At 46.2% G+C, this 23,432-nt stretch overlaps 1 protein-coding gene across 2 annotated transcripts in view; it reads left to right on the top strand.

The window, feature by feature from the left end:
- CREB5 (cAMP responsive element binding protein 5) overlaps positions 1 to 23,432 on the top strand; it is a 380,468-nt gene that overhangs the window by 279,041 nt on the left and 77,995 nt on the right. For both annotated transcript variants that reach the window (XM_028526229.2, XM_028526230.2), the window contains 2 exons: positions 6,793 to 6,919; positions 11,510 to 11,620. In XM_028526229.2, the coding sequence (XP_028382030.1) occupies positions 6,793 to 6,919; positions 11,510 to 11,620 (238 nt within the window). The remainder of the gene's footprint in view (positions 1 to 6,792; positions 6,920 to 11,509; positions 11,621 to 23,432) is intronic.

Here is a 23,432-nt window from a genome sequence, read left to right as displayed (position 1 = left end):
GATACATGTTACTGGAGAAAAGTTCAGGGTGCACTGAGCTCACTCCAAAGAAGGCCCTGACCTAGTGTGGTCTCCCAGAGCAGGTGGTGAGGGTTACGTACGTTCAAGGCTCTGCTGGAAGGGGGATGGCACGTCCATGAGGTTGGGAGAAGTATTAAGCCACATGTATGGAGCCCGGGACCGTGAGCAGGAGGGGACGAGGGGGACAGGGAGCTGGACAGCGAGGAGCCAGAGGGTGCAAGACCTTGAAGCAATGTCAAGTTCTATCACAGGGAGATGGGTTTACTGGTATGTCTCATGAACTGCAGCATTTGCTGTTTTTCATTGGTGGTTTTACTAGTTTTTTGCATAGCAGGGTCCTAGGGAAGGGGTCAGCAGTTAGGATGAGGCTCTCTCAGCTCACCTGAACGTCTGTGTCACCAGCGGAAAAGGGGGTGGGGACCGTTCTTGCAGGAAGCCTTCCGGATCTTTAGCAGAGGTCCTCCCTTGAGTGGAAGAAAGCTTTGAAACGGAAAATATACATTTTTTATTGAATTCTGCTGACATGCTGGTGCCGTTTCTCAGGCTAAATATTTCTACTTCTTTGTCTTAGATTGCTCATTTGTTAAAAAGGGGAAACGTTGTATGGGCTGTCCAACTTCAGGAACTTGGCAGGGAGGCTGTGCAGATCCAGGAGCTCATTCAGGAAAAGACAGTGCAGTGCCTTTCAGAGTCCGGGCACACAGCCTCCTTGTCCGCCCGGTCAGGGCTTCCGCTGGGACTTCCTTCCTGTTTGCAGGAAGAACGGGTCCGCGGAACTGATCTCCGGGGAACTGGTTTGGTTCCTTGTTGAGGAAATAAATGTACAAGGATCCTTTCTGAGAAACAATGTAAGTTCATTTTGAAATTCTGTAAAGTTGTGGATGAGAAGAATCCACTTGCCTCTGTGGAAGCAAAAGTTGATGTTTTTTAAAAGAAATATCATCTATATGCAAGGGGTTTGAGGCATTTTTCTGCAGGGCCCGGCAGAAGTAACACCTGCTTGAGTGTGGTTGGTAGGGTCATAATATGGGTGTACTAATTTATAGTTTTCATTTGAACATTTCACCTAAAATGTCACGTGGTGTGCTTGAGTGTGATATTGTTCTGTTACAGAATGACATGCATGTGATTTTGTAATGAAAGATTTTTGTAATAAAAAAGAGGCGTTATTTGTGCTGGGCTCTGTATTTGTTAGATTGTAGCTCTTTAATTAAAGCTAGGAATTGGTATTCTGTAGGCTTCCAGCCTTAAGCCAGTTTCTTCTTGAAGTTCAGTGATTAATCTGCTCTTTGATCTGTGTTTAAAAATAACAATAACAAAAACAACTAATTGAGCATAGTCAATATATTTAATATGTAGTAACTCATAATGCCACAAGGCAAATAGCTCCATCATGTCATTTTACAGTTCACACTGAGGCACAGAGAAGCCAAGTGACTTGCTCAAGGTCACACAGCTAGCAAGTGGCCAAGCTGAGATTCCACCTTGGCAGGCTATCTCCTGAGCCCAAGCTCTTCGCTACTCCATTTTACGATGTAATTATGACCCCCGGAAATAACTAGCTCTATTGTCTTTCCATTTCACATTCTACTTGATTGCCCTGCCAAGTTGCTTTCTCTACAAGAATAGGAAGTCTTAAATTCCACTTAGGCGAAGAATAAGTAGATAAGCACTTGTCTTTACAAGCTGCCTTCTGTGAAGGTTTAAGAGTGCGTATTCCCTCTCTGACTCTCTAGTTTCCCCCATCCCACACAGAAAGTAGTCTCCCTGGTTAGGCCACAGCGCTTCATGGAAGAAGGTGTAAAGGACACATGCAGTTCTTTTCATTGGCAAATACAAAGATGGGGGGCATGGGGGGCAATAACCTTTCACTAACCTGTGTGTGAAATTATGTTGAATTTAAATGAGAAAGAAGTAGGGGACCCTTGGGATGCACTGGGTCCCTTTCCCCCAACTTCTCTCGCCCTTAAGTGACACCTGCTATTTGGGATGTATTCACGTTTCAAATGCCATCTTGACGTTAAGAAGTGAGCGCTGCACTGGCTTGATTTTATTTCATGCAGACACTGACCGCCTGCTCTGAGCCCAGTGCTGGGTTAGCCACTGCGGACGTGCCAGTGAGCAGTGAAGAAAACCTTTGCTAGAGGGGAACAGCTCGTCTCGCTAGATTAAGAACATCTCCTTTTCATTTCAAGGCCTAGAATCTGAATTTTAGAATGTCAAGAGATTTCCAGGCAGCCTATAGTAGGAACTACTCATTAAAGAGACAAGGGAACGGAGACCCCCAAAGTTGAGGAAGCTCCTTCCCTGGCTTCAGAAACTCGAAAAGCACAGAAACTCTGGAAACCTGGCCTCCTGCTCACTCTGCTTTCCATGTTATTGCTCTGAAGCTTTTCTTACTCGGCTCCCCACCCTCTGCCCGACCCCTCCAGGTTCTTTCGTTGTTTTGTTTTTAACTCTGCTCAAGGTTTCTCAGATGTCTGTTGCCTGATTTCAATGCTAATATTGATCTCATTTTCTGGCCTAATTATTTCATTCCTCGCTTCTTCCCTTTGCCTGTCCGCATACCTGGCAGGTCTGTCTGTCCTGAGAGGCTAACAGCTGTCACGGATCTTGTGAAGACCTGGGAACAGGGAGCAGCAGTCTGCTGCCACCCTCCCGAGACCTTCCAAACAAAAGCCCTTGCCCTTAGCTCCTCAGAGACAGCTGGGCTCGTCCAGGGGCAAGGGACACCAGCAGACCCAGCCCTTGCTTCCCAGACACCCCCAGACTGGAAAACATCCTTTGGAGTTGGTGGCGGTGGGGGGTGGGGGGGGACGAGGACATGAAATCGCTTGCTTTGGTACCTAGCATTCTGTGAAGGAGGACGGTGAAAACACAGTCTGTCATCCTTGACGTTTTAATTGAAAGAAAAGCTTACACAGATTCCAGCCGTAAGCAGTATGTTTATACAAGTGTATAAAGAGGAGTAATCTGTCACGCTGGAAAACTCCCAGTGCTGCAGGACGCAGTTTGGTACGTGAACAATCCAACGTGCGCTCACACATCTCACCCCGTGCCATGCCTCAATACTTTTTAGTAGAAACACTTTACCTAGAGGCCTGTGGTTATTAAAAAGAGGCTCGGCTCGCTCAAAGTCTGGAATTATTAGCTCATGGCAACAAGCCTGCACTGGAGAAAGACTGTCGGGTCTTTGTTTTCACAACTTTCCTGCAATTTGCCATCTTATTTTCGGAGTCTAGCTGATGTGTTGTTTGGGAAGTACTTCTTTTTTTCTTTTTAAAGGAAGAAAACATAATTTCACATGGATGAGTGACTTCTCATGTTAGCAGGATTGCAGAGTTTTACTACTTCGTTAGAAAGTCCAGAGCAGTGTGAATATCAAAGCAAATGGACTGTGGACTTATTTTAGTATAAAAAAAATCAGTAATAACTTAGTTATGGGATCCAGCAAGGTGTGATGGGGGGAAACTCTCTTTTGCAAGTTGGGTAAAAGTCCTGCTTCTTTTCATGACCTGTCTGACATTGGGCCAATTTAAATGTTTCTGAATTCAGTTTACTCCTGAGTAAAATTAAGAGTAGTGGGTCCTACCTCCCACACTGCATTGTTTCAAGTCACATGAAGGTGAAAATATTTTGAAAAATATGAAGCAGTTTTTAAGTGCAATATAAAAAATTTTATGCAAGTACAAGGTATTCAATAATAATTAGTTTTATATATACAAAGGGAATTAATTAATACCATTATTCCCATCCGGCTGCAGGCTTCAATGATCTGACTGTTCTGGACAAATGATTATGTTCTGGGCCAGGCTACACCATTACTTCAGTCTAGTCCTTTAATACCCAGTGATAGACAGGCATTGATTTTTTCCTTTCAGTTTTTGTAGTTTTAAAAGCCCAAGCAAGAAACTTAGAAAACTCCATTACTTTTGTTGGTGGGGTTGGGGAATTATTTACAGGATTTGTATAAAACAATAATTCAAAATTATTTAGAATCCAAACATCCAGGGTTCTTAAATAACCATTTCTCCTTCAAGTATACATGGCTAATTGGTCTGATTGGCATCATTAGGTAATTATTATTATAATCCCAAGGGAACCCAGTACCTTGAAAGCCTTTCTTAATTAATGGAAGAATACTCGATATTTCTAAATCTAGTAGATTTATGCACATGTGGAAAAGGCTGACCTAATAAGAACGTTGAATTAAATGAAACATACCATTCCCCAATTATTCTATACCACTGGGAGTTTCCCATAGTCTTGGGAAGAATGAAAACTCGTTTCAAATTTAATTACTTTAGCATCTCCATTCACATCACCATTAGGTTGTTTAATTGATTCCTTGTGAAAAAAGAACCCCTTGTTGAAAACTCATAACCAGATTTTTATTAATATGTCATGTTGGAAAAAATGTAAATGATGATGGTCTGTTGCCCCTTGATCATAAGGATGATATTACCCATCAACATCATACAAAAATGTAGTTGTCTTTCCTGTGACAGTTTGTGCTTGCCCCTAACTGCCTGTAGTGGAAGTGTTATTCCTCATGGTGTCTAGGAGAACAGACATGTGGTGGAAGGCTGTATATTTGTATGTAATATATGTAAGATGCATGTATCTATTTGTATTATGTACGTATGCATTGATGTATGCATAGCTGTATACACATCTAAATTTATCTGCATGGATATACAGAGATCCAGAGATGGAAGGGTGAACGGACGGATGAATGATGTGTAGGGAGACTCTCAATGAATGTTCCTCACTGTGAAATTGCAGAGTTCAGATTATTAGTCTGGTCTTTAGAGGAACTGAAAATTATTAAGCTCGATATAGTTTGTATACAGCCATTTTGTTTTCAGTAAACCTCTTGAACAAAACATTAAGACTGGAGAACATAGTCTAAACACTGTCTGTCGACCAAGCCCCATGGTGCACCCATGTGACTCGAGGTGTCTGTCTCTGAATCACGTGAGATCTTAAGACTCAGTGAAGTTACAACCTGCTAGAGAATTCTGGAGCACTTGAAAGAAGGAGTTTCCTAGAACTATGAAAGCCGAAGGGCTTTCAAGGGCCCCGCTAGTCCTTACTGTTAGTCCCTACTCCATGGGACTCTCCCTGAAAGGCCCCCAGGCCCATGTCTAGGAGTAACCGAGTGCTTCATCTGCTTTTCTGAAAACACTCAGCTCATCGGCCTGCCTCTGTGACCACTCGTCCACACATTCCATTTTAAAAAACTGGGCCTCATTTGTGTCTGTCTATGCAGACTGTGTAAAGGCAGATTATTCTTTTATATTTTCATGTATACAACTTCCTAAACATAAATATTGACTAATATAACGATACGTGTGGCTCTGATGAGCGAGCTCCATTTCCAAAGGAGCTAGCTGTCAGGCAAAAAGGGGGCGAACTTAATCTTCTCTGGGATCGTCACAGTCCTGTGGAGAAAGAGCGTTTTGGCCTCTTCCCCCGTTTCAGCCTCCCACTCGTGCATGAGTCACCCGTGGGAGGCCCAGGAGCTCCGAAGGAGAGGCGTCCCCTGCTGCTCCGATGGGGCTCTGGACGGGGCTGTCCCCGAAGCGCAGGGAGGCATCCACCCGTACAGACCCTCTCTGTGTGCAGCTTACCAGAAGGAATTTTCTGTTTTTAAAGAAAACGCGTTAGGTTTGTTAGCAATAGTTTCTATAGTGGTGCTCAGGGTACAATGACTTAACATACCGTTTCAGAGGTTCCTGGGGCGTGTTTGTGTGCTTGTTTGTTGTTGGGACTTTCTTCAGCTTAGTGGTCTGACATTTACACGGCTCCCCTGAGCGAAAGCATCAGGAGACTGAGAATTTGGCCAAGGAGGTCACTTGTTTGCCATTTTTTTTAATAAACACAAATAATTCCCTTTTTCCCTCAGCCCCATATTCCCTGGCTCATTAAATCAATTTAAGGCCCTTAAAAAATTTTCTGGCAAATTGAAGCAAAAACTCTAACTATGTACTCCCCCGAGGAACACGTGCTTACCCGAGTCCTGCAGGTCAGGCCAAAATCAGTTTCTGTCAAACAGCCTAACACCTCGAGTTATTACGAAGCGAGGGACTGGAAATTGGGGGCAGGGCTCTGGACTCGCCTGGGGAAAGGCCAGCTACAGAGCCGTGCGCATAACCCAGCTGCCTTCATTTGTGTCCCGGCTTTCGTTTGTTTTTTGTTAGTTTGTTTATGGGTTTTTTTTTTTGTCTATTCACAGTGGAAAAGAGTGAAAAAGTCTAAATAGATTTTTATTGGGAACTCATGAATGAAGCTGGCTCTGCAAATCCAGGGAGTGAAAATGTATCCAGAGCAAAGCCAGGCAGGCTTCCAGGCAGAGGTGTGGGAGAGTGTGGCTAAAACACACGTACACACGTCTCCGGCTCTAAGGTCCTCCAGAGGGCAGAGGCTTCCCAGTCCCCATGGGGTCTCACTACCACGTCTCTGGGCGAAGATGCGGGGGTTGTAGAAGGTTTGTCAGCTTGTCGTCTATTGAACATCAGTTAGGTAACAGAGGTCAGGAAATGAAGTGGAATTTGATGTATTAACTAGGAAGCAGCAGAGGAAGCCAGACTTTTGTTTGATTTGTTATTATTTCCCCAATATCCTCAATTACGTGGCTCCCATCTGAGGATCTGATCTGCTGCTCGCGTGATGGTGTTGCCCCAGCTGGCCTGGTCATGGGCAGCCGGCCGTGGAACCCCCGCGCAGACCCTCGGGAATAATGTGTGCTCTCTCCCGCTTTGTCCCCAGGCCTGTCCCAGGCTCTCTATCTTCTCTGCTACACATCCACAACAGACAGAGACAGCCCATGCCAGCCTCCATGCCCGGGACCCTGCCCAACCCGACGATGCCGGGGTCTTCCGCCGTCCTGATGCCAGTAAGTGCTGCTCGCTTCCCCCGAGCCTTGCCCCCTTTGCAGAAGGAGAGGACAGGCTGAGCTTTCAGCTGACTGGGAAGAAGGCGGCTCCTTCTGGGTGGAGTTGAACTGGGTGCCGGGTGGCTCTGAGTGCCTGCCTGGTTGTGCGTCCCTGGGCATCTTGCTGGCTGTCCCTGTCCTTCAGTGCTTCCCCAGTGAGGCAGGGCTCATCTTCCTGCTGGCAACGGGTGACCTCGCCACACCCAGGGAACGGAATTTGTTCAGGGACACAGTTGTGTGACCGCTGCAAAGTCTACACTGGGCTGTTGACAGAGTGTCCTTCCACTGACCGTGAGTGGTCCAGCGAGGGCTCAGAGTGCTACTAATAAAAATAACAACGGCGGCACATGTCACTTTAACATGTATTCATGCTTACCATGTTCCGTTAATTATCCAAACAGTATTTGTCCGGGGCCTCTCCTGGGTTAGTCAGTCTTTAGGCACTTTGTCAGTACATGAAACAGTCCTAGGAGGCAGGTACTCATACTACCCCCATTTAAACGAGCAAAGTAAGGCAAGGAACTTGCTTGTCTGAGAAGCACAGTGGCTGGGATTTGAGCCCAGGCATTCTGGCTCCAAGCTTACCCTCTCAGCCGCGACCTGATACACATATTCCCTCCTTTCTCACAATAGTCCTATGAGGTGTGTGCAGTTCTTGCTCCCATTCTGCAGATGAGGAAACTGAGTAACTTGACTAAGGTCACAGAGCCAGTAAGTGATGGTGTCGGTTTTGAAATCCAGGTAGACTCCCGAGTCTCCTCTCTCATCGTTATAGTATCCTGTCCCTCTTTGAGAACAACAGGTGGACACAGACGGGAGATACAGATTGTTCCAGAGCGCACTGTGCTCTCCTTCCACGGGACCCCTTGCCTGTGCTCCTTCTTCGTCCCCCCTGGCCCTGTGCATTGGCGGACACTTGGTGGTTGCTGCTATTCACAGGGCCGCAGGAGTTCTCAAAAAACCCCAGAGGTGGCGTGACAATCCTATTAAAACCCTGCCACGACGATATCGATAGTGCCTTGCCGGGCATTTTGGCATTTTAAAGAATTGTCTACCTGTGTTATTTCATTTTCCATTTGACTCACCTGTATACCAATCCCAGGGACCAATGTGGGACACTTGGCCCAGAGAAAGGTGACTGGCACGTGTTTCCCGCCCCTCTTCATCACACAGCTGGACCTCCTGTTGATGCTTCAGAATTGAAACAAAGGATCGGGCGCATCGTTCAGAGCCACATAGAGAAACGTCAGAGATGCTTCCTGCATAGGAGGGCACTACCCCCCATCAGTGACGCCTTCCACTGCCACATCCACAGTGTCAGTCTAGAGCAGAGGTTGTCAACCCGGGACGACTGGGGGCAGTGCCTGGAGACGCTGTTGGTTTTCACGGCAGGGGGAGTGCAGCTGGCATCTAGTGAGTCAGAGAGAGGGCCGCTGCCAGACGTTCCACAGTGCTCGCGATGGGCCCAAGCAAAGAATTATCTTGCCCAAATTGTCTGTAGTGCCAAGGTCGTGAAACCAAGGTCCAGAGTGACACTGATGTTGACTAATGAAAATTAATATAAAATCTCCAAAAAGCGTGTCCTAAAATGTCCTAAAAGTTTCAGCCCCTAGCAATCCGGGCCTGTCCTTCCTTTTTATGAAGTCACCAGCTCCTACGCTGCCACTGCGGCATTTCGAGCATGGTCTTCTTCTAGAGTTCCTGCCCTGGGACCACGACTCCCTGGGCATGAAAGAAAGTCTGTGTCTGCAGGGGAAGATGAAATTCTTTTTTTTACTTTTTTAAAAGATTTTATTTATTTTTAGAGAGGGAAGGGAGGGAGGAAGAGAGAGAGAGAGAAACATCAATGTGCGGTTGCTGGGGGCCATGGCCTGCAACCCAGGCATGTGCCCTGACTGGGAATCGAACCTGAGATGCTTTGGTTTGCAGCCCGAGCTCAACCCACTGAGCTATGCCAGCCAGGGCGGAAGATGAAATCCTTAACTGATTTGTAGCATGTTGTTATTGCCACACACTCACGAAGCCTTAGGTCTGCAACAAAACGATGGGTCTGTTGATTCATGCCTTCATTCCACAAACGCTGGCCCAGCACCTTCTGTGGGCCAGCTGCTATGCTCGATGCTGGGACGTGTTGACGAACAAGGCAGGCATCGCCTTCACAGAGTTCGCTGGGTTGTGATTTATCCTGTCTCCAAAGTCAAATGCTTCAGTAATGTGGGAATATGAGCATCCGTTTATTATAACAAAAGCTCAGTGAAGTACAGACATTTCAGCTCCTGTTCTCCAGTGTGTTTCCAGAGAAAAGAAGAAGCTCCAAAAAAGAAAAAAAAAAAAAGCGAACTCCTTTACCTGGAAGTTTCACCGCCGACAATGCTAAGTGTTGCCTTGTGTTCAGCGAAGCCGCTCCCGTCTTCTGACCCCCTGTTCCCACCAGCGCCTCAGAGCCACTCTCACGGTGCGGGGCCTCGTCGGTGCGAAGCACCAAACAGTTGTTTTGAAGAGGCTCCTGCTGGCCCTGTATAATTATTTAAAGGGAAATGTGCAATTTTTTTAGATAGAGAAGTTCGCCTGTTTTCAATATTCTGTTTAATTTGTGAGTCACGGGGGTAGAAATAGTCATAGGCTGTATTTTTTCCAAAAAGTGGGAAGCATGGCCGACCGCGGGTCCGGAGGCTGCAAGCAGGCGCCTCTCACGCTCTGTCGCGCAGGAGGCCTGGCAGCCTGGGGCCCGCCCCACAGCCATCGGAGCTTCTGAACCGAGGATCCTCCTCCTTCGGAAAACCGGGGACCAACGCTCACGCGCACTTGACTTCCCTCCAGGGGAAGGTCAGCAGGCGGACAAAACGGGTCACATGCCACACCAACGGCCCTGTCCCCCAGCCTCTGGAAGTGGGAGTCAGTTACCAGCAATAGGCTGGTTTTTCAGAGCGATCTTCTTCATGACATAAGAATTAAGAGTGCACAGATGTAGTTAACGGCACCATTTCATCATGATTTTAAAAAATAATTAAAAAAAATTCAAGTCCCTGTGCTGCCTGGAGATTTGGGGGAACATGGGTGTATTTTATGTTACTGAATTGGTAAAGGCTCAAAAGGTTTTGCAGAAGTACTCTAAGAAGGAGTAGAAAATTCTTTAAATAGTTCCTTTTGAAACAGTTTGACAATGCCTCTACGCTGTGGATGGCAGATACTCGAATTCGGTGTCATAATCATGCCCTGCCCCTGGGGCGGGCCTGGCAGGAACCGCAGACTCTCAACGATGGAAAAGACATTAAAGGGTCATTCAGTTCAACTGTCACTCTCAGCTCTGCTCCGTGAGCTCCCGGCCACCATAACGAGCTGTGTTTTCCAGGACTACCTAGACCGACCTGGGGCAGAAACCTGGTTTCCCAAGATTTCCGACCATTGTGTGACCATTGTGTTCATTTCCATCTTTTGACAGATGGGAAAATCCCCTGCACGGACGAATACCCCTAGAACTGTCTCGTTATTTTCTGTGTGATTTCAGCATAAAACAGAGGGCGGGGCAAAAGTAGGCATACCCTTGTTTGTATGGAAAATCATCCCACAATTAGTAAACAATAATATAAGAATAAACTCGGAGTTCTGCCTACCCTCCCAACTGTGAACCTACTTGGGCCCCAGCCAATGTATTTGCTTAATCTTGGTTCTTTGAAAAGGGCTGATTTTCTACTAAACAGAAAATTGTCATCAAACACATTCTTCCATCACCAGAAAAAAAGGAGATTCTGCCGTATTTCCTTTTGAACAGGGACACTGTGGAGACAAAAAAGCCGGAACTCGGTGCAGATATTTGAATGGTGTTAATTCTAGACTCAATGGCGGGTCAGCAGGACAGTGTGGGGTCCGTTGATCATGTCGTACAGAAGCCTCAGCTGCCTTCTTCCCCTGCCGAGAGGCCTCGCCCGTCCTCGTGTGAGGCCTGACACCGCCCCTATGTAGAGCCACGACTAGGTTAACAAGGAGGCAGACCCGTGCCGCAGGCAGGGGAGCAGGTACCTGGGTTGGATCATTTCAGGTGTGTTCCTGAGTAAGGTCGACAGGCCGACCCACCGACGATACTTTTCAAATTAATTTTATTTTTACTTATTGCTAAAGTGAGTCCTGTCTCTGTCTAAAACATAGGGATGGGGGAAAAAATGCCACAGATAACCTGAGATAACCATTTGGTATGTTAGCTATCCTTCCAGCATTTTTCTATGCGTATGTTATTCTTCATAGCTGTAAAAACCAGCATAATTCATGGTGCTTGGATGTTTTGCAAAAGGGGATGCATTCCACACTTTTGTTTGGAAATGATCTGCAGGACAAGGTAGTTCTCTTTGGCTCAGGGCATCCTCCATAGAAGGCATGGCTTCCAGTGCTTCTTTGATGTGGTTGGATTCGAGGCTTACCCTTCAACAAACCACGATTTCTCCACAGTTATTCAAAGTTATTCAAAACGATTCACTTGAAAGAGAAATGCAGCTTTGTCTGTGACCTGGGCCGCCTTTCCCAGACTTCTGACCCCCTCGCTTTCCTTTCTCTTAGATGGAGAGACAGATGTCCGTCAACTCCAACCTCCTGGGAATGCAAGGCCCGACCCTCAGCAACCCCTGTGCTTCTCCGCAAGTCCAGCCGATGCATTCGGAAGCCAAAATGGTAAATAACACTTATCATCCCGCTTTTGTTACTTGCTGGCTTTTCCTTTTGGTCTCTACTCTGACTTCCACGTTCGCATCACGTCAGGGAGAGGGCTCGGCTTTGTTTTGGTGAAGAGGCCTTTCTGTGGAAGGGCAGTGCAGAGCCTGGCTCTGTCTTTGAGGATATTTGTTGCCAAACTTTGCAGGAGATGATCACGTAACAAGTACCAGATCAACCTGTGGCCTTAGTGCAGGGGACATGCAGAAGTTTGGGGAGATCCACAGGAGCTGAGGTGGGATACTCCCAAAAATGTGTATGCTTGCCCATAACCTGAAATTAAAAATAACCCAGAGTTTCACTCCTTCAAGGGGGTGATTGTTTCAATGCCATTCTTCCTGTCCCTATATCCTTGAAAACATCTATGTAATTTTAAGCACACACTATTAGGAAAATAATTTTTGCGTTTTGTAGTTGTCAGACATGACATTGGTTGGAAAGGGTCAGATCCTTGTTTTCTCCCAGGATGATGGAAACACACGACCTCAGGTGACAGCCTTCGGGGACTATTAACATCTGAGGCTCATGGGCAGTGAGGTCCGTCCTGCCAGTCACGGGGATGGATTCATGCATTTATGTTCCACTGGACATTAAGGGAAAGCAATGCACGTCCAACTTTGCAACATAAAAGATTGTGAATTTACTGGTTCTATTTAGTGAAGGCCCTTGAAGTAGGTCATTCAACGTGCATAGAGTGGAGTGCAGTTCTAACACCACAATTAGGCAGGCATCCGATGGCAACAAAATACCCTGCAGCAAAGGTTTTACTATCTGCTCCCAAAGGATCACTCTTGCCAGAAGTTGGAGGTGTATTTGGCTCGCTGTCCAACTGCGCTAGGGGCCGTGTTTGGTGGCTGGTGTGAGGATGTTCTTGACAGTCCTGAAAACTAGCCCTCAGAACCCAGTGAGTTCATTTTCAGTGGCAGCATGCTTTTTTTTTTCTTTTTCCTTTTTTATTTTTAAATGGCTTTGGTCACTTTCTTTTGGAAACTCCACTCATTTAACTTGCAGCTCCTTGACCCAAGGAAGCGACTGAACTCCCAGTGTTGGCTACCTCTGGCAAATAAAGTCTGTGGTCAAGCGAGTTCTCTTTGCCGTGCCACAGCCCCTGTGATGTGCCAGATGGCACCGACGTCTCCAGCAAAGCTTGTTAAATCTTTTTGGAATCGGCAAATATTTTTCAACTCAAGCCCTGCGGTGCCAAACCAAATACTTGCTGGCAGAGTATAGTTCAAACTGGCATCTGTTTTGGAGACCAGAGTAACGCCATTTACTTTTTTTTTTTTTTTTAAGGAAAATAAAAAATGAACTGTGAAGGTACTTAAGAAAAAAACAAAATTAAGTTATTCATGTGTATGAAGAAGTGCTCTGGTCTGATCATCAGATGCGATGCCCCAGATGGATTATTTCTGAATCATCTTGCTCAGTTTAGGGTCTGCCTCCTTTCTGAGGGACCTCCCAGACGCACTTGAGGTGGATTCTGAAGCGCAATTCCAAACCAAATTTCCCTGCCAATTGATTTTCACTGGGTTTTATGCTACCACTTGCCTCGGAGTGTCCTGCCCCTCTTCTTGCTGGCAAAGAAGGCACAAGTTTTCCAAAGGGAGTACAGGCTTATAATTACTTATGCGTACGAAATAAAAACATATGGTATGGCAAATTAATAGCAAATAATATCAGCCAGCGACAGAAGGGAATTGGTCTGCACTTATAAAAATAGTGTTACCCCACAAATGTTTGCTGAGTTAAATTTACTGAGCAAGCACACTACTCTGCTGATTCATGTTCTAAGTGAGTAAATATTTCCAGGCAAATGAACTCCATAATGGAGTCGGGGCTGGGGGAACACAGCTATTCTGTCTACCCCGAGCTTCCACACCGAATCCCGTTGTTGCCGATAGGTTTACCCGAAGGGGAAAATGGTAGTGTTGGCCACTTATATTTTGGAAGAATAGCGTTTACTTAGTAGCTCGCAAAAGTGGTAGGTAAGTAAGTGGCTTTTAATACATTACTCAGCATCTCTATCCTTATTTTGCTCGCACCATTCCCTGGAGAAACCAGTCATTGCCATCTCCTAACTGCACAGTATTTTCTAGCAGTTTTGGGTTACTGAGACGAAAAGCTTTTATGAAATACAAGGTAGTAAAGAAAAAAAATCTATGATTTTCATGTCAGCCAGAGCCTCCCCAGGTTCCTCAGAACTGCGGGCTTTGTTGTTCTATGCCTAATTTTCTTCCTGTGTGAGACGGGAATGGATTCCAGATTTCAGCTAAGACTCTCATTTCACTGTTTTCAAGGACGTTTCCAGAGGTCACACACGGGCTATTGTGATGGATGCACTCTGGGGGGTGTGCTCTCGGAGCGCGCGAGAAACCAGAGAGGTGCCGCCCACATGCAACGCGGCAGGCCCGTTCTGCTGGGGACAGTGGTGTTCATGTCACACTCCCTGTCGGCCCCGGACAGAAGGCATCGTCCTGAACCTCTGGTGAAACTGGGAGGGCTGGGAGGTGGACAGGAGCGTAGGACAGGATTGTTTTAAAGGCACCGTTTTCTTAGAAGCCTGACTCATGATTGCTTAGTAGAATATATCCGTTCTCCTTGCCCGAAAGCTGTCATTTCTATTGTGGGAGAGAACGTTAATCTGGGGCGTCCTAAATCAAGAAGCACGTGTTCTTCTTTTGACTTAATAATGTACATTAGTATCAAGCAGTGACTTCAGTGTATTGTAGCCACATCTGCCCAAGCTGGTTTTATCATACTTCTGGCAGATTATAATTTAGTTTTATGGAATGCTGTTCTGAAGAATTAAGCCAACAGACATATGGCTTCATAAATTTCCAAGTGAATGCATGTATATTGGGTTCCGTCTGGGGGTCAGAGCAGACTCAGATTTGTGTGAGCCTTCCTTCCATCTTTCTGACCCCCCCAAACCACAGGCTCTTCACCCCAGGTTCCTGGGATCAGTGCCTCTCTTCCATGAGCGTGGGGCCTGCTGCAGAGGAAATTCACGGGGTACCTGGTGGACATGTTGAACACCCGAGGGGAAAGAAAGGGAAGAAAAGAGGGGAGTGAGCGCAGGGAACTGAAAAGGAGGAGCAGACAGAGACAAGGTGGGTGGGGGAAGCACCAACTGGACAGGGGCACATTGCCAGCCCCTCTGGGCGCAAGTGATTCCGGAATTATGTACATTTGTGCTCACTTCTATTTGGGAGAATTAGACCAATTTTAACCAGCCATGAAAAAAGTGTTTCTTCCTTTCTTTTTTTTTAAGAAAGCCATAATGGGGTTGAAAACTAAAAAAGACATGGGAGGGACTTGTCCATATACCTAATGAGACATGAGCCTGTCTCATTAATGATGAGGTGACTATTACCATATCGAAACTGACTAACGTGGAGTCCTTCACAGAGGGCTCTGGCCGCTCTGCCCAGACTTCACCTTGAGTTGGTGCGGGGTCACTGTGGCCTAGGGAGCATTGATATTAGGGAGAAGGTATGTGCCTTGGCTGTCACCTGATTTTCTTTTCAGGATGGCACTATGACATGGGTGTTATCCCCATTTTACAGCTGGGACAATCGAGGCTCCGAGTAGTTAGAAAACTGTCCCCACAACACATCACTTAGCAAAGGCTAATGCCTCAGACTCCAACGACAAAAGCCTTTGCATCAGAACATTTATCCTTTAGGTAATAACATCCTGTAGCTCCCAGACATCAGTAACCAGCAGATTAAATCACATTCTTTGGGGTTAATTTATATTTATACACAAAAGGGAGACAAGAATGGCAAGGATAGTGCAGACCTGTAGATAACTTGGAAAGGATGACGAGTGGTTGGTAGTATGCAACATCCCCCAGGGTCTAACGGGGGTTCTGTGGCCTCGCTGACTGGTCCAGCTTTTCTCCATCCTTCTCCAAACACATTTTTATCCTGAGGTTTCATATTTTCCCCTTGACCAACTGGAAACTCCTTGAAGGTAATTCTTGCATTGTGTAGGCTCCACGTACTGAGAAAGGCCTCATGAGTGAGAACCGAACTCGACTGAGTTGAGCTGGATTAAAAGTGCGGGAAGGGACCAAACCCCAGCCATGAAAATGGGAGTGGGGTGGAGGGGGTAGGGGGCAAGGGTAGGGCTGAGAAGGAGAGGATAAAAGCAGGTAAATGCTAAGCTGAGTAATGCTAAAGAGTAGCTGACAAAGTTAATTTGCTTTGAAAGATACCCAGAAAAAGCCCATCATATCTTTTCCTTGAGGGAGAAGCAATGTGCCTGTTCCTTAGAAAAGAGAATTGGAATACCATTGCCCTCCGAGGAACTGAGAGCGATCAATATGCTGTTTCTTGCACTGTGATGGACTGGTTGTGCTGTATTTTGGCCTTCAGCTGTCGACACTTCACCCACAGTTACGTTGACAGTTTACTGAATGCAGACATAAGTATGTGTATTAATGAATGAGTGAAAGACACCAAAAAGATTGGAGAGTCGGAGGTCTCGAGAGATGGAGGGGACTTAGTCAAGCCCTTGCCCAAATTCCTCTTGTTACAAATGAGCGTGCCGAAGCCTGCTGAAGATTTAGGGAGATCACACCATCATTTACGTACACACAAAGCTGGGCTCCCAGCTCAGGCCTGCAGCCTTCTGCCCAGAACCATGCTTTTTCCAGACCAGCTGTACCGATAGATGACTGGCAGCACTTTCTCCCTGGGCTCGGGCAGGTTTCCTCCTGGCAGATCAGCAGACCAGACCTGGGGTGGCACAGTGAGCAATCACGGTTCAATCTCCACTTTGTTTTGAATGTCAACCTGGGTGTGTTTGTGTTTGCCTTTCCCCTCCCTAATTACCGAGGTGGATAACTGTTTGCCTGCAGTGCCCCTTGGCCACCCACTGTCCCACAGATAAATCAGAGAAGCCCGGCTCCAGATGGAGGTGCCTGGGAAGTTTATTCACATGAAAAGACAGTCTCCGGGTAACATCTCTCTGGCACGCTTGAGAAATGCACTTCTGCCATTTGCCTATTTGCTTTGAGCATCCCAGCTTCGCTTCCTTGAAGTGCAGGAATAAAAAATTATTTTTAAAAAAAGGTGAATGAATAGGCTGCTGCTTCTCAGAAGCTCTGTGCTGAAGCAGGAAGTTCTGTTGACCTTGAAGAAGCTCTCATCAGTGTTTGAGTTGTGCCACAGCCTTGTGTCCCTAGAGCCAAACACAGTGACTGGATGAACCGAGGCCACCACTTATTTTCCGAATTCCCCTAACCTCGCTGCTGTGAAAAACCACCGTCCAATATGCAGATAAGTGGGAATTATGTAAGAGTCCATGACAATAACAGCCATAAACATCTGTGTTCTCACTAATCTATATGATGGATCTCATCTTTAAAGGCAATTTGCCTTCTGAAAACACCGTAGTAGAGAATAGTAATCGTTCACGTTAATCAAGTACTTGTGTGTATGGGGCAGAAACTGTGTTGAGCATTTTGCAGAGTATTATCTTACTGAATGCTCCACAGTCCGATGAGGGAGGTACTTTTCTGAATCTCATTTTACACACGACTAAGCTGAGAGGTTGGGCAGCTTATGAAGAAGATAACTGGCGAAATGCAAGGATGCGATGTGAACTCAGGCCCTGGGCCCTTGGTCCTGGCCCTAAACCATGGTGCTTTGCCAGCAGCGGGGGTGATTGTCCTACGAGTTTATATTAGCAGAGTACTTTCCAAATCACAAAGCGCTTTCATATACATTGTCTCACAGGAGCCTCATAGCAACCCAGTAGGGTCAACAGAGAAATGTTATGATCCTCATAGACACAGAGAGGTGACTCTTCCCATGTCATCCAGAGATACAACCAGGCCCTGAGCCCATGTCTTCTTTGATTTTGCCGTTTCTACCATTTCATGATGCACCGGGTGTCCCCTGGTGATTCACCCCGAATAAACGCAGGTCCTGAGCCTCAGATTAATAGCCCAGGCCCAGCCATCGATTGGCTGGTGCCTATTGGAGTCTCCAGCTCTCATCCACTGAACACTGGACAGAGGGCGGGCCCCGATTTCTGTGTGTCCAAGACAAGTGCTGAACGTGAGCTCAGCTATTGTTTTTGAAGATCTGAAGCAACAACCCTCCTCTAAGAACAAATAGAAGGCCCAGCTCCTTTCTGTTGGCAGAAAGGCTCACCTTCCATATGCCATTGCCATTTCGCCCACTTGAACTGCAGAAAGTTTAATTTAGAGTTATATTGTGCTATTTTTAAGTAAAATGTAAGTGATTCACTTCTGAGATCATTAACCAGAGCTAGCAGCTGCCTGTGTGCATTTCTGTAGAACGGACTAAATTCCTACACAATTTGTATTCCATGTGTGGGTCAGAAACCCAGATACATGGGATCATACATTTAATATATTTGTTTGGAAAATGAGAATTTAAGGAGTTATCAATGGCCGATGAATCACCAAATTCCAAAGGTGATTCATCGGCAGTTCACAGGCAGGAAAGGAGCTTGGGGATTCTTTCAGCAAAATCCTTTCCTTTGCAAAACAAAGGCCTAAAGCTCAAGTTAATAACTTGTCCAAGGTCACGTAGCTAATCAGCAGAAGAAGGGGAATTAGAACCCAGATTCTGGGTTTCAGGCGGGAAGAACTTCAGTCTCCGTGTGCTGGTTGAGAGTTTACAGGAAAGCCATCTGTCCGTTGCTGCGACAGTGAACTTTCCTGAAGCATTTTGCTGCAGAGTTTGGTTAGTGAGGCAAAGTATCTGGGGTAGAAGTGGGTGAATAAGCTTTTCTCCCTTCTACATCAACTGGGAATGGAAGCTAATCATCAGGTTGCCCAAAGGAATGGGCCCAAGTCTCCATAATGCTTCCTGAGACTTGGGGATCTTGACGTGAGACCACTAAGCTATCCTTGTCTGTCATCCAGAGTGTGGGTGCACGCAGTGTATTTTATCTCTTGGCACCTGGCACAAGCTGCCTTCATTTTGCCTGCCGCCAAGCAAAACTAAACTCCCTGTGTCTCATCGCTGTGTGTTTTGGGGCAGCGCAGATCTTACCTGGGCCTTCGGGGACCTGTGCTGTGCTGGTGTGGAGCGGTGACAGAGCCCGCCGTGCACACACACGGGGGTGTGGACACGCCCCTCACCATCGGGCCTCCTCTCGGCCGTCCCCGCTGCACCCACATCCGCGGGGTCCTCAGACCTTCTCCGAGGACACACTGTCTTCCCAGTTTTGTTTCTTTCTCTTTCTGCCAGTATCTGCCCTGTTTTGGTCTCCATGGCAATAGGTGAAATACAATCCCAGTATTTGCTCGCTGCCTCTGTCGCCCAGCCCAGCACACGCGTTGCCTTGTCTTGTTTTGTGTTTGCTTAGTGCTCCCCGGCCTGAAGTCAGATGCCCTTGGGCGAGGACTCCGCGCAGGGTCTGGGTCGGAACAGCCCCTCAGACGGCTCTCAGGCGTGTCTCCTCTGCGTGTTTACGTGCTCGTGTGCGCATGTGTGTCCCTGCCTGCTTTGGGACACTGTGCAAACAAATCCAGCTTGTGTCAGAATAGGCAGGGGGGAAAAAAAAAGAAAATTCACAAATCGGGTTACAGGGAAGCTCTGCTTTGGAGAGACATATTTTGGTCTTTTTTTCCTTGGAATTTCCTTTTTTTTTTTTTTGGAATTTTTGTAGCTTACGCCTTCCCAGATTTTTGCCAGCACAACTAATAATGAAAGTTTGCTTTGCACTTGGTGGTGATGGCTTTGCCTTGATTTGGTTTTGTATGTGGGAAGCACAGAAGATCTGTCAGGAAATCTGTGCCTTGTGGAGGGTGGAAGAGGCGGGACGCTGGAGCAGATAAAGGAGGCAAAGTTTTTCTAAAGATTTGGATTTTTTTTTTCTTAAAAAATCAAAAGGAGACTGCAATCATCAAGTCTAAAAACTAACAAAGAATGCCTTTCCCCTCGGTATCCTTTTAAAATTGTCTATTAAATCCCCCGTTAGTTTGAAAGGCTAGTTTGTGTCTTTGCCTTAGTATGAATAAGATGGATCATTAGATTCTCAGAATGGTTAAGTCCCAAACATTAAAAATAAGCCTCGAGAATTTTGATTTGAGGCCCTGGCTGGCGTAGCTCAGTGGAGTGAGTGCGGGCTGCAAACCAAAGTGTTGCAGGTTCGATTCCCAGTCAGGGTATATACCTGGGTTGCAGGCCATGACCCCCAGCAACCGCACATTGATGTTTCTCTCTCTCTCTCTTTCTCCCTCCCTTCCCTCTGTAAAAATAAATAAATAAAATCTTTTTTAAAAAGTTAAAAAAAGAAACATTCCTTTAAAAAAAGAATTTTGATTTGAAAACAATATTTACAATCCCTAGAAAAGATGTGTTTGAGGGAGATAAGATTTTCGCCCAACTGTGGCCTTGGATCCTAGAGATTAGAAGTGCAACCAAAGAGGCAAGGCGGCAACCTGACGTCAGCAGAGAGCCAGGATCTGAAGTTCAAGAGCGAGCAGGAAAGCACTTGGGTAGAATTTCAGAGTCGGCCAGTGTTTCACCTGCGCCCTTTCCCGGACCGTCCTCTTTCCTTTTGGGGTCTGAATGTGCCCGTGTTTCCATGGTGATCGAGGCTTCAGTCGGGTCCCATGCCGCTTCCAGCCTCTTCTGCTGCCCTCAGCTCTGCACGCCACAGTCACTCTCTGAAAGCCCCTCACCGGGGCCTGGCGTCCCCCTGGGCCTCCTTGCTCGCTGGGGCTGCCTCGCCTGTCCTGTCCTATTTCCTTTGCCTCTGCAAACTACACTCCTTTCTTTTCCAACACTCAGGTCAAATGCACCTTTCCTGTGAAGTCTTCTCAAGTCCCTTAGTGAGACAGGAGCCCCGCCTTCTGCTAGATTAGACTCCGTGTGTTCCTTTTTTATCTCTTCCCTGCAGAGCTTTATTACATGCCACTGTCATGTGCCTGCCTCACTGCTAGCCTGTGCACCCCTTGAGAACAGAAGCCAGTCTGATTCAGCTGCACGTCCCTAGATTGGTTCTTTCCAGCACATTCTATGCACCTGATAAATGTTTGTTGATAGAATGGAGGAGGGAAAGTCTCATACACGAATTTTGATGAAGATGTTACTGTGACTTAATATGTCACCCCACACGGTGGGCTTTTTGTTCTGTTTTGAAGTTCCCGGGATAAGGTAGAACTTGTCAGATGATTGGGTCAGCCATGGTGTATTTCAGGACCTGTGACAAGTGGGTGGGGAAGAGATATCTGAGCAGGTGAGAATCCTTCCCACAGTTTCCCAGATCCCTGCATCGGTGCCTGGGGGCTCTGCCAGCCATGGCCAAGGTCAGCTCTGCCTGCCGGCAAGCCCTGCAGGAGAGACCTCTGGGCCCTGGGCGTGGCACCGCCTGAAGGTGAGATGTTTTATCCGAAGGTGTTTGGCTGCTTCAGTATTGAGATCCCCTTGGTGCAGGCCCAAGACTCTAGTCCTTCTAAAAACATGCGTAAATTCAGGATTGGGATGCAGTTTGGGTTCAGAATTAATTCACAGCTGACCCTTGGACAAGGCAGGGGTTGAGGACACAGACCCCACGTGTAGTTGAAAATCCACGTGTAACTGAAGCTGGCCCTCCACGTAGGCGGATTCTGACCCAAGAGGGAAGATGGCCTTGTCAGCCTGAGGTCTGTTGAACTGGTGGGTGTGAGACCCAGGGATGTGGAGGGTGGACTGCATATTTATCGGGAAAATGTTGTGTGTGAGTGGATCTGCTCCATGGAAACTTGTGTCGTTCAAGGGTCACCTGTTTCGTGGCAAACTACGGGGGATATGTTAAAATGAAAAGAAGTTCTTTGTCTTTTTTTTCTGTTCATATGTGTAATATATCAAAATTACGTATATACTAAATATACAGTTCACATCCTGCTTTTACAAAATTTCATGTGAGACTGTGAGTCGTTTCCTGTATCATGAAGTATCTTTCAAAAGCATTTTGATAATTATATAATTTACCCTCTGGGGGTCACATAAAAATTTAACTCTTTCTTATTTATATTTCTTGAAATTTAGATTTTCTCTACTAGACATAACCCATTCGCTATAAAAATAAACAAAAAATGGATCTGAAGTTATTGAATTACATTTTTGATTATTTCCTTTAGGGTATATCCCCAAACTTAGAATGACCAGTTCCCAGGGAGCAAAGATTATAAAGACTTTGCACAGAGGCTGCCAAGTTTCTTAAAGGGCGCACTAACCTTAGCCCCAGCCTGCAGACGGAGGGGTGTCTGTCTTACCGTGTTCCCAGAAGTATTCAGCATCATCATTTTTTAACAAAGTCTTTGCCAGGTTTTGTTTGCCTTTCTTACACGGTAGGTAGTGTGCAAATCTTTTTCTATATTCCTTGGCCACTTAATTTTTTTTCTTTGATGCATTTCTGTACTTGAAGGCAATTTTTCTTCCTTGGGGTCAGTATTGGAATCCAGGGAACAAGTGATAAGAGTAGGTGGTCTCCTGTCTACTGCATTTTTCAAATTGTTACTAATTAGCGGCTTTACTCTAGCAACTGTATATTTGCTTCTAAGACAAATGCCTACCTTAAAATAACTTAGGTTTTTAGTATATTGTTTTATTGGGCTTATGGACTTTCACTTCGAAACACAGTGTGTTGTGGATTTTTGAAAAAAAAAATCTCCTTAACCTTTCTGATATTTGTAGTTTTTCAACTTACATATTTCAAAAATAATAGCTTCTCTAGGAATATCAATGTGGCTGCCTTGCATTTTCTGTTTATCTGACCTAGCCTTTGTTTACTTAGTGTCCTAAATAAACTGCAGACCTGGTTGTGTCTTTCACAATTGCCTGAGGTAGGATTTACAGGGATCCTGCTCTTATCCCATTTATGAGAAATCAACCTCTGACTGTTGTTACATCACCAGTCACTATGCAAGTATAGAGACTCATATTGATTAAACTCATCATTACTGGCAGTGACACGTGGCTGGGTCCATTCTCAAGCAAGGAAGTTAAACAGGAAATATAAAACAGCTTAAGTGCCACGGGGTCATTGTTGCTGTCGTGTGCTGGCGAGTCGGCTCCGACTCCTGGTGACCCCACCCACGAGTGCTGTCCACAGTGTCCTGTCCACAGTGTCCTGTCTCCAGCCCCTGGACACGCACGCCTACGGCTTCTTTTATGGAGTCGATCCATCTCGTATTTGGTTTCCTCTTTTCCTGCTGCCTTCCATTTCTTCCAGCTTTGCCGACTTTCCCAAAGAACATCTACCTTCCCACGAGGTGCCGTGAATGTAGTAACATTTAAGGTTCCGAGAGTCTTCTGTTAACTGCAACCTCCTTACTAGCACCTAGGTTCTCTGAAGGGAGGCATCTGGATGCTAGTACACTGTTGCCACAAAATGTCTCTTTGTCAAATGAATGAATATGAGTAATTAATTATATGAAACTGTCAAACATGCATTGAGTGCAGATCACGGGCCACGTTGCCCTGTGATTTCCATGTAGCGAAGACGCAGTGAGGAACTGCATACAACGTACTTAGACTCAGCATTGACATGTATTATTATTTAATCCTCACAACTATCCTGTGAGGTCAGGACCCCTGTTTTTACAGGCGAGTAAACTGATGTACAGAGACAGTGCCCAGGATCCCTTAGCCTGCAAATGGCGGGCGGACGGTTTGAGCCCAACTCTGGGCTCTGACCCTTCCATGCTGGTCTTTGCTTTGGCTACCTGAAAACAGCATGGTGACTGGATCACAGCAGGGGTGGAAGTGTGGGAGCAGTAGCAATAACTTGGTAAATATTT

The sequence above is a fragment of the Phyllostomus discolor genome, chromosome 10, assembly GCF_004126475.2.
Source record: "Phyllostomus discolor isolate MPI-MPIP mPhyDis1 chromosome 10, mPhyDis1.pri.v3, whole genome shotgun sequence".
In the NCBI taxonomy this organism is placed as follows: domain Eukaryota; kingdom Metazoa; phylum Chordata; class Mammalia; order Chiroptera; family Phyllostomidae; genus Phyllostomus; species Phyllostomus discolor.
This window is presented reverse-complemented; position numbering and strand designations above follow the sequence as displayed.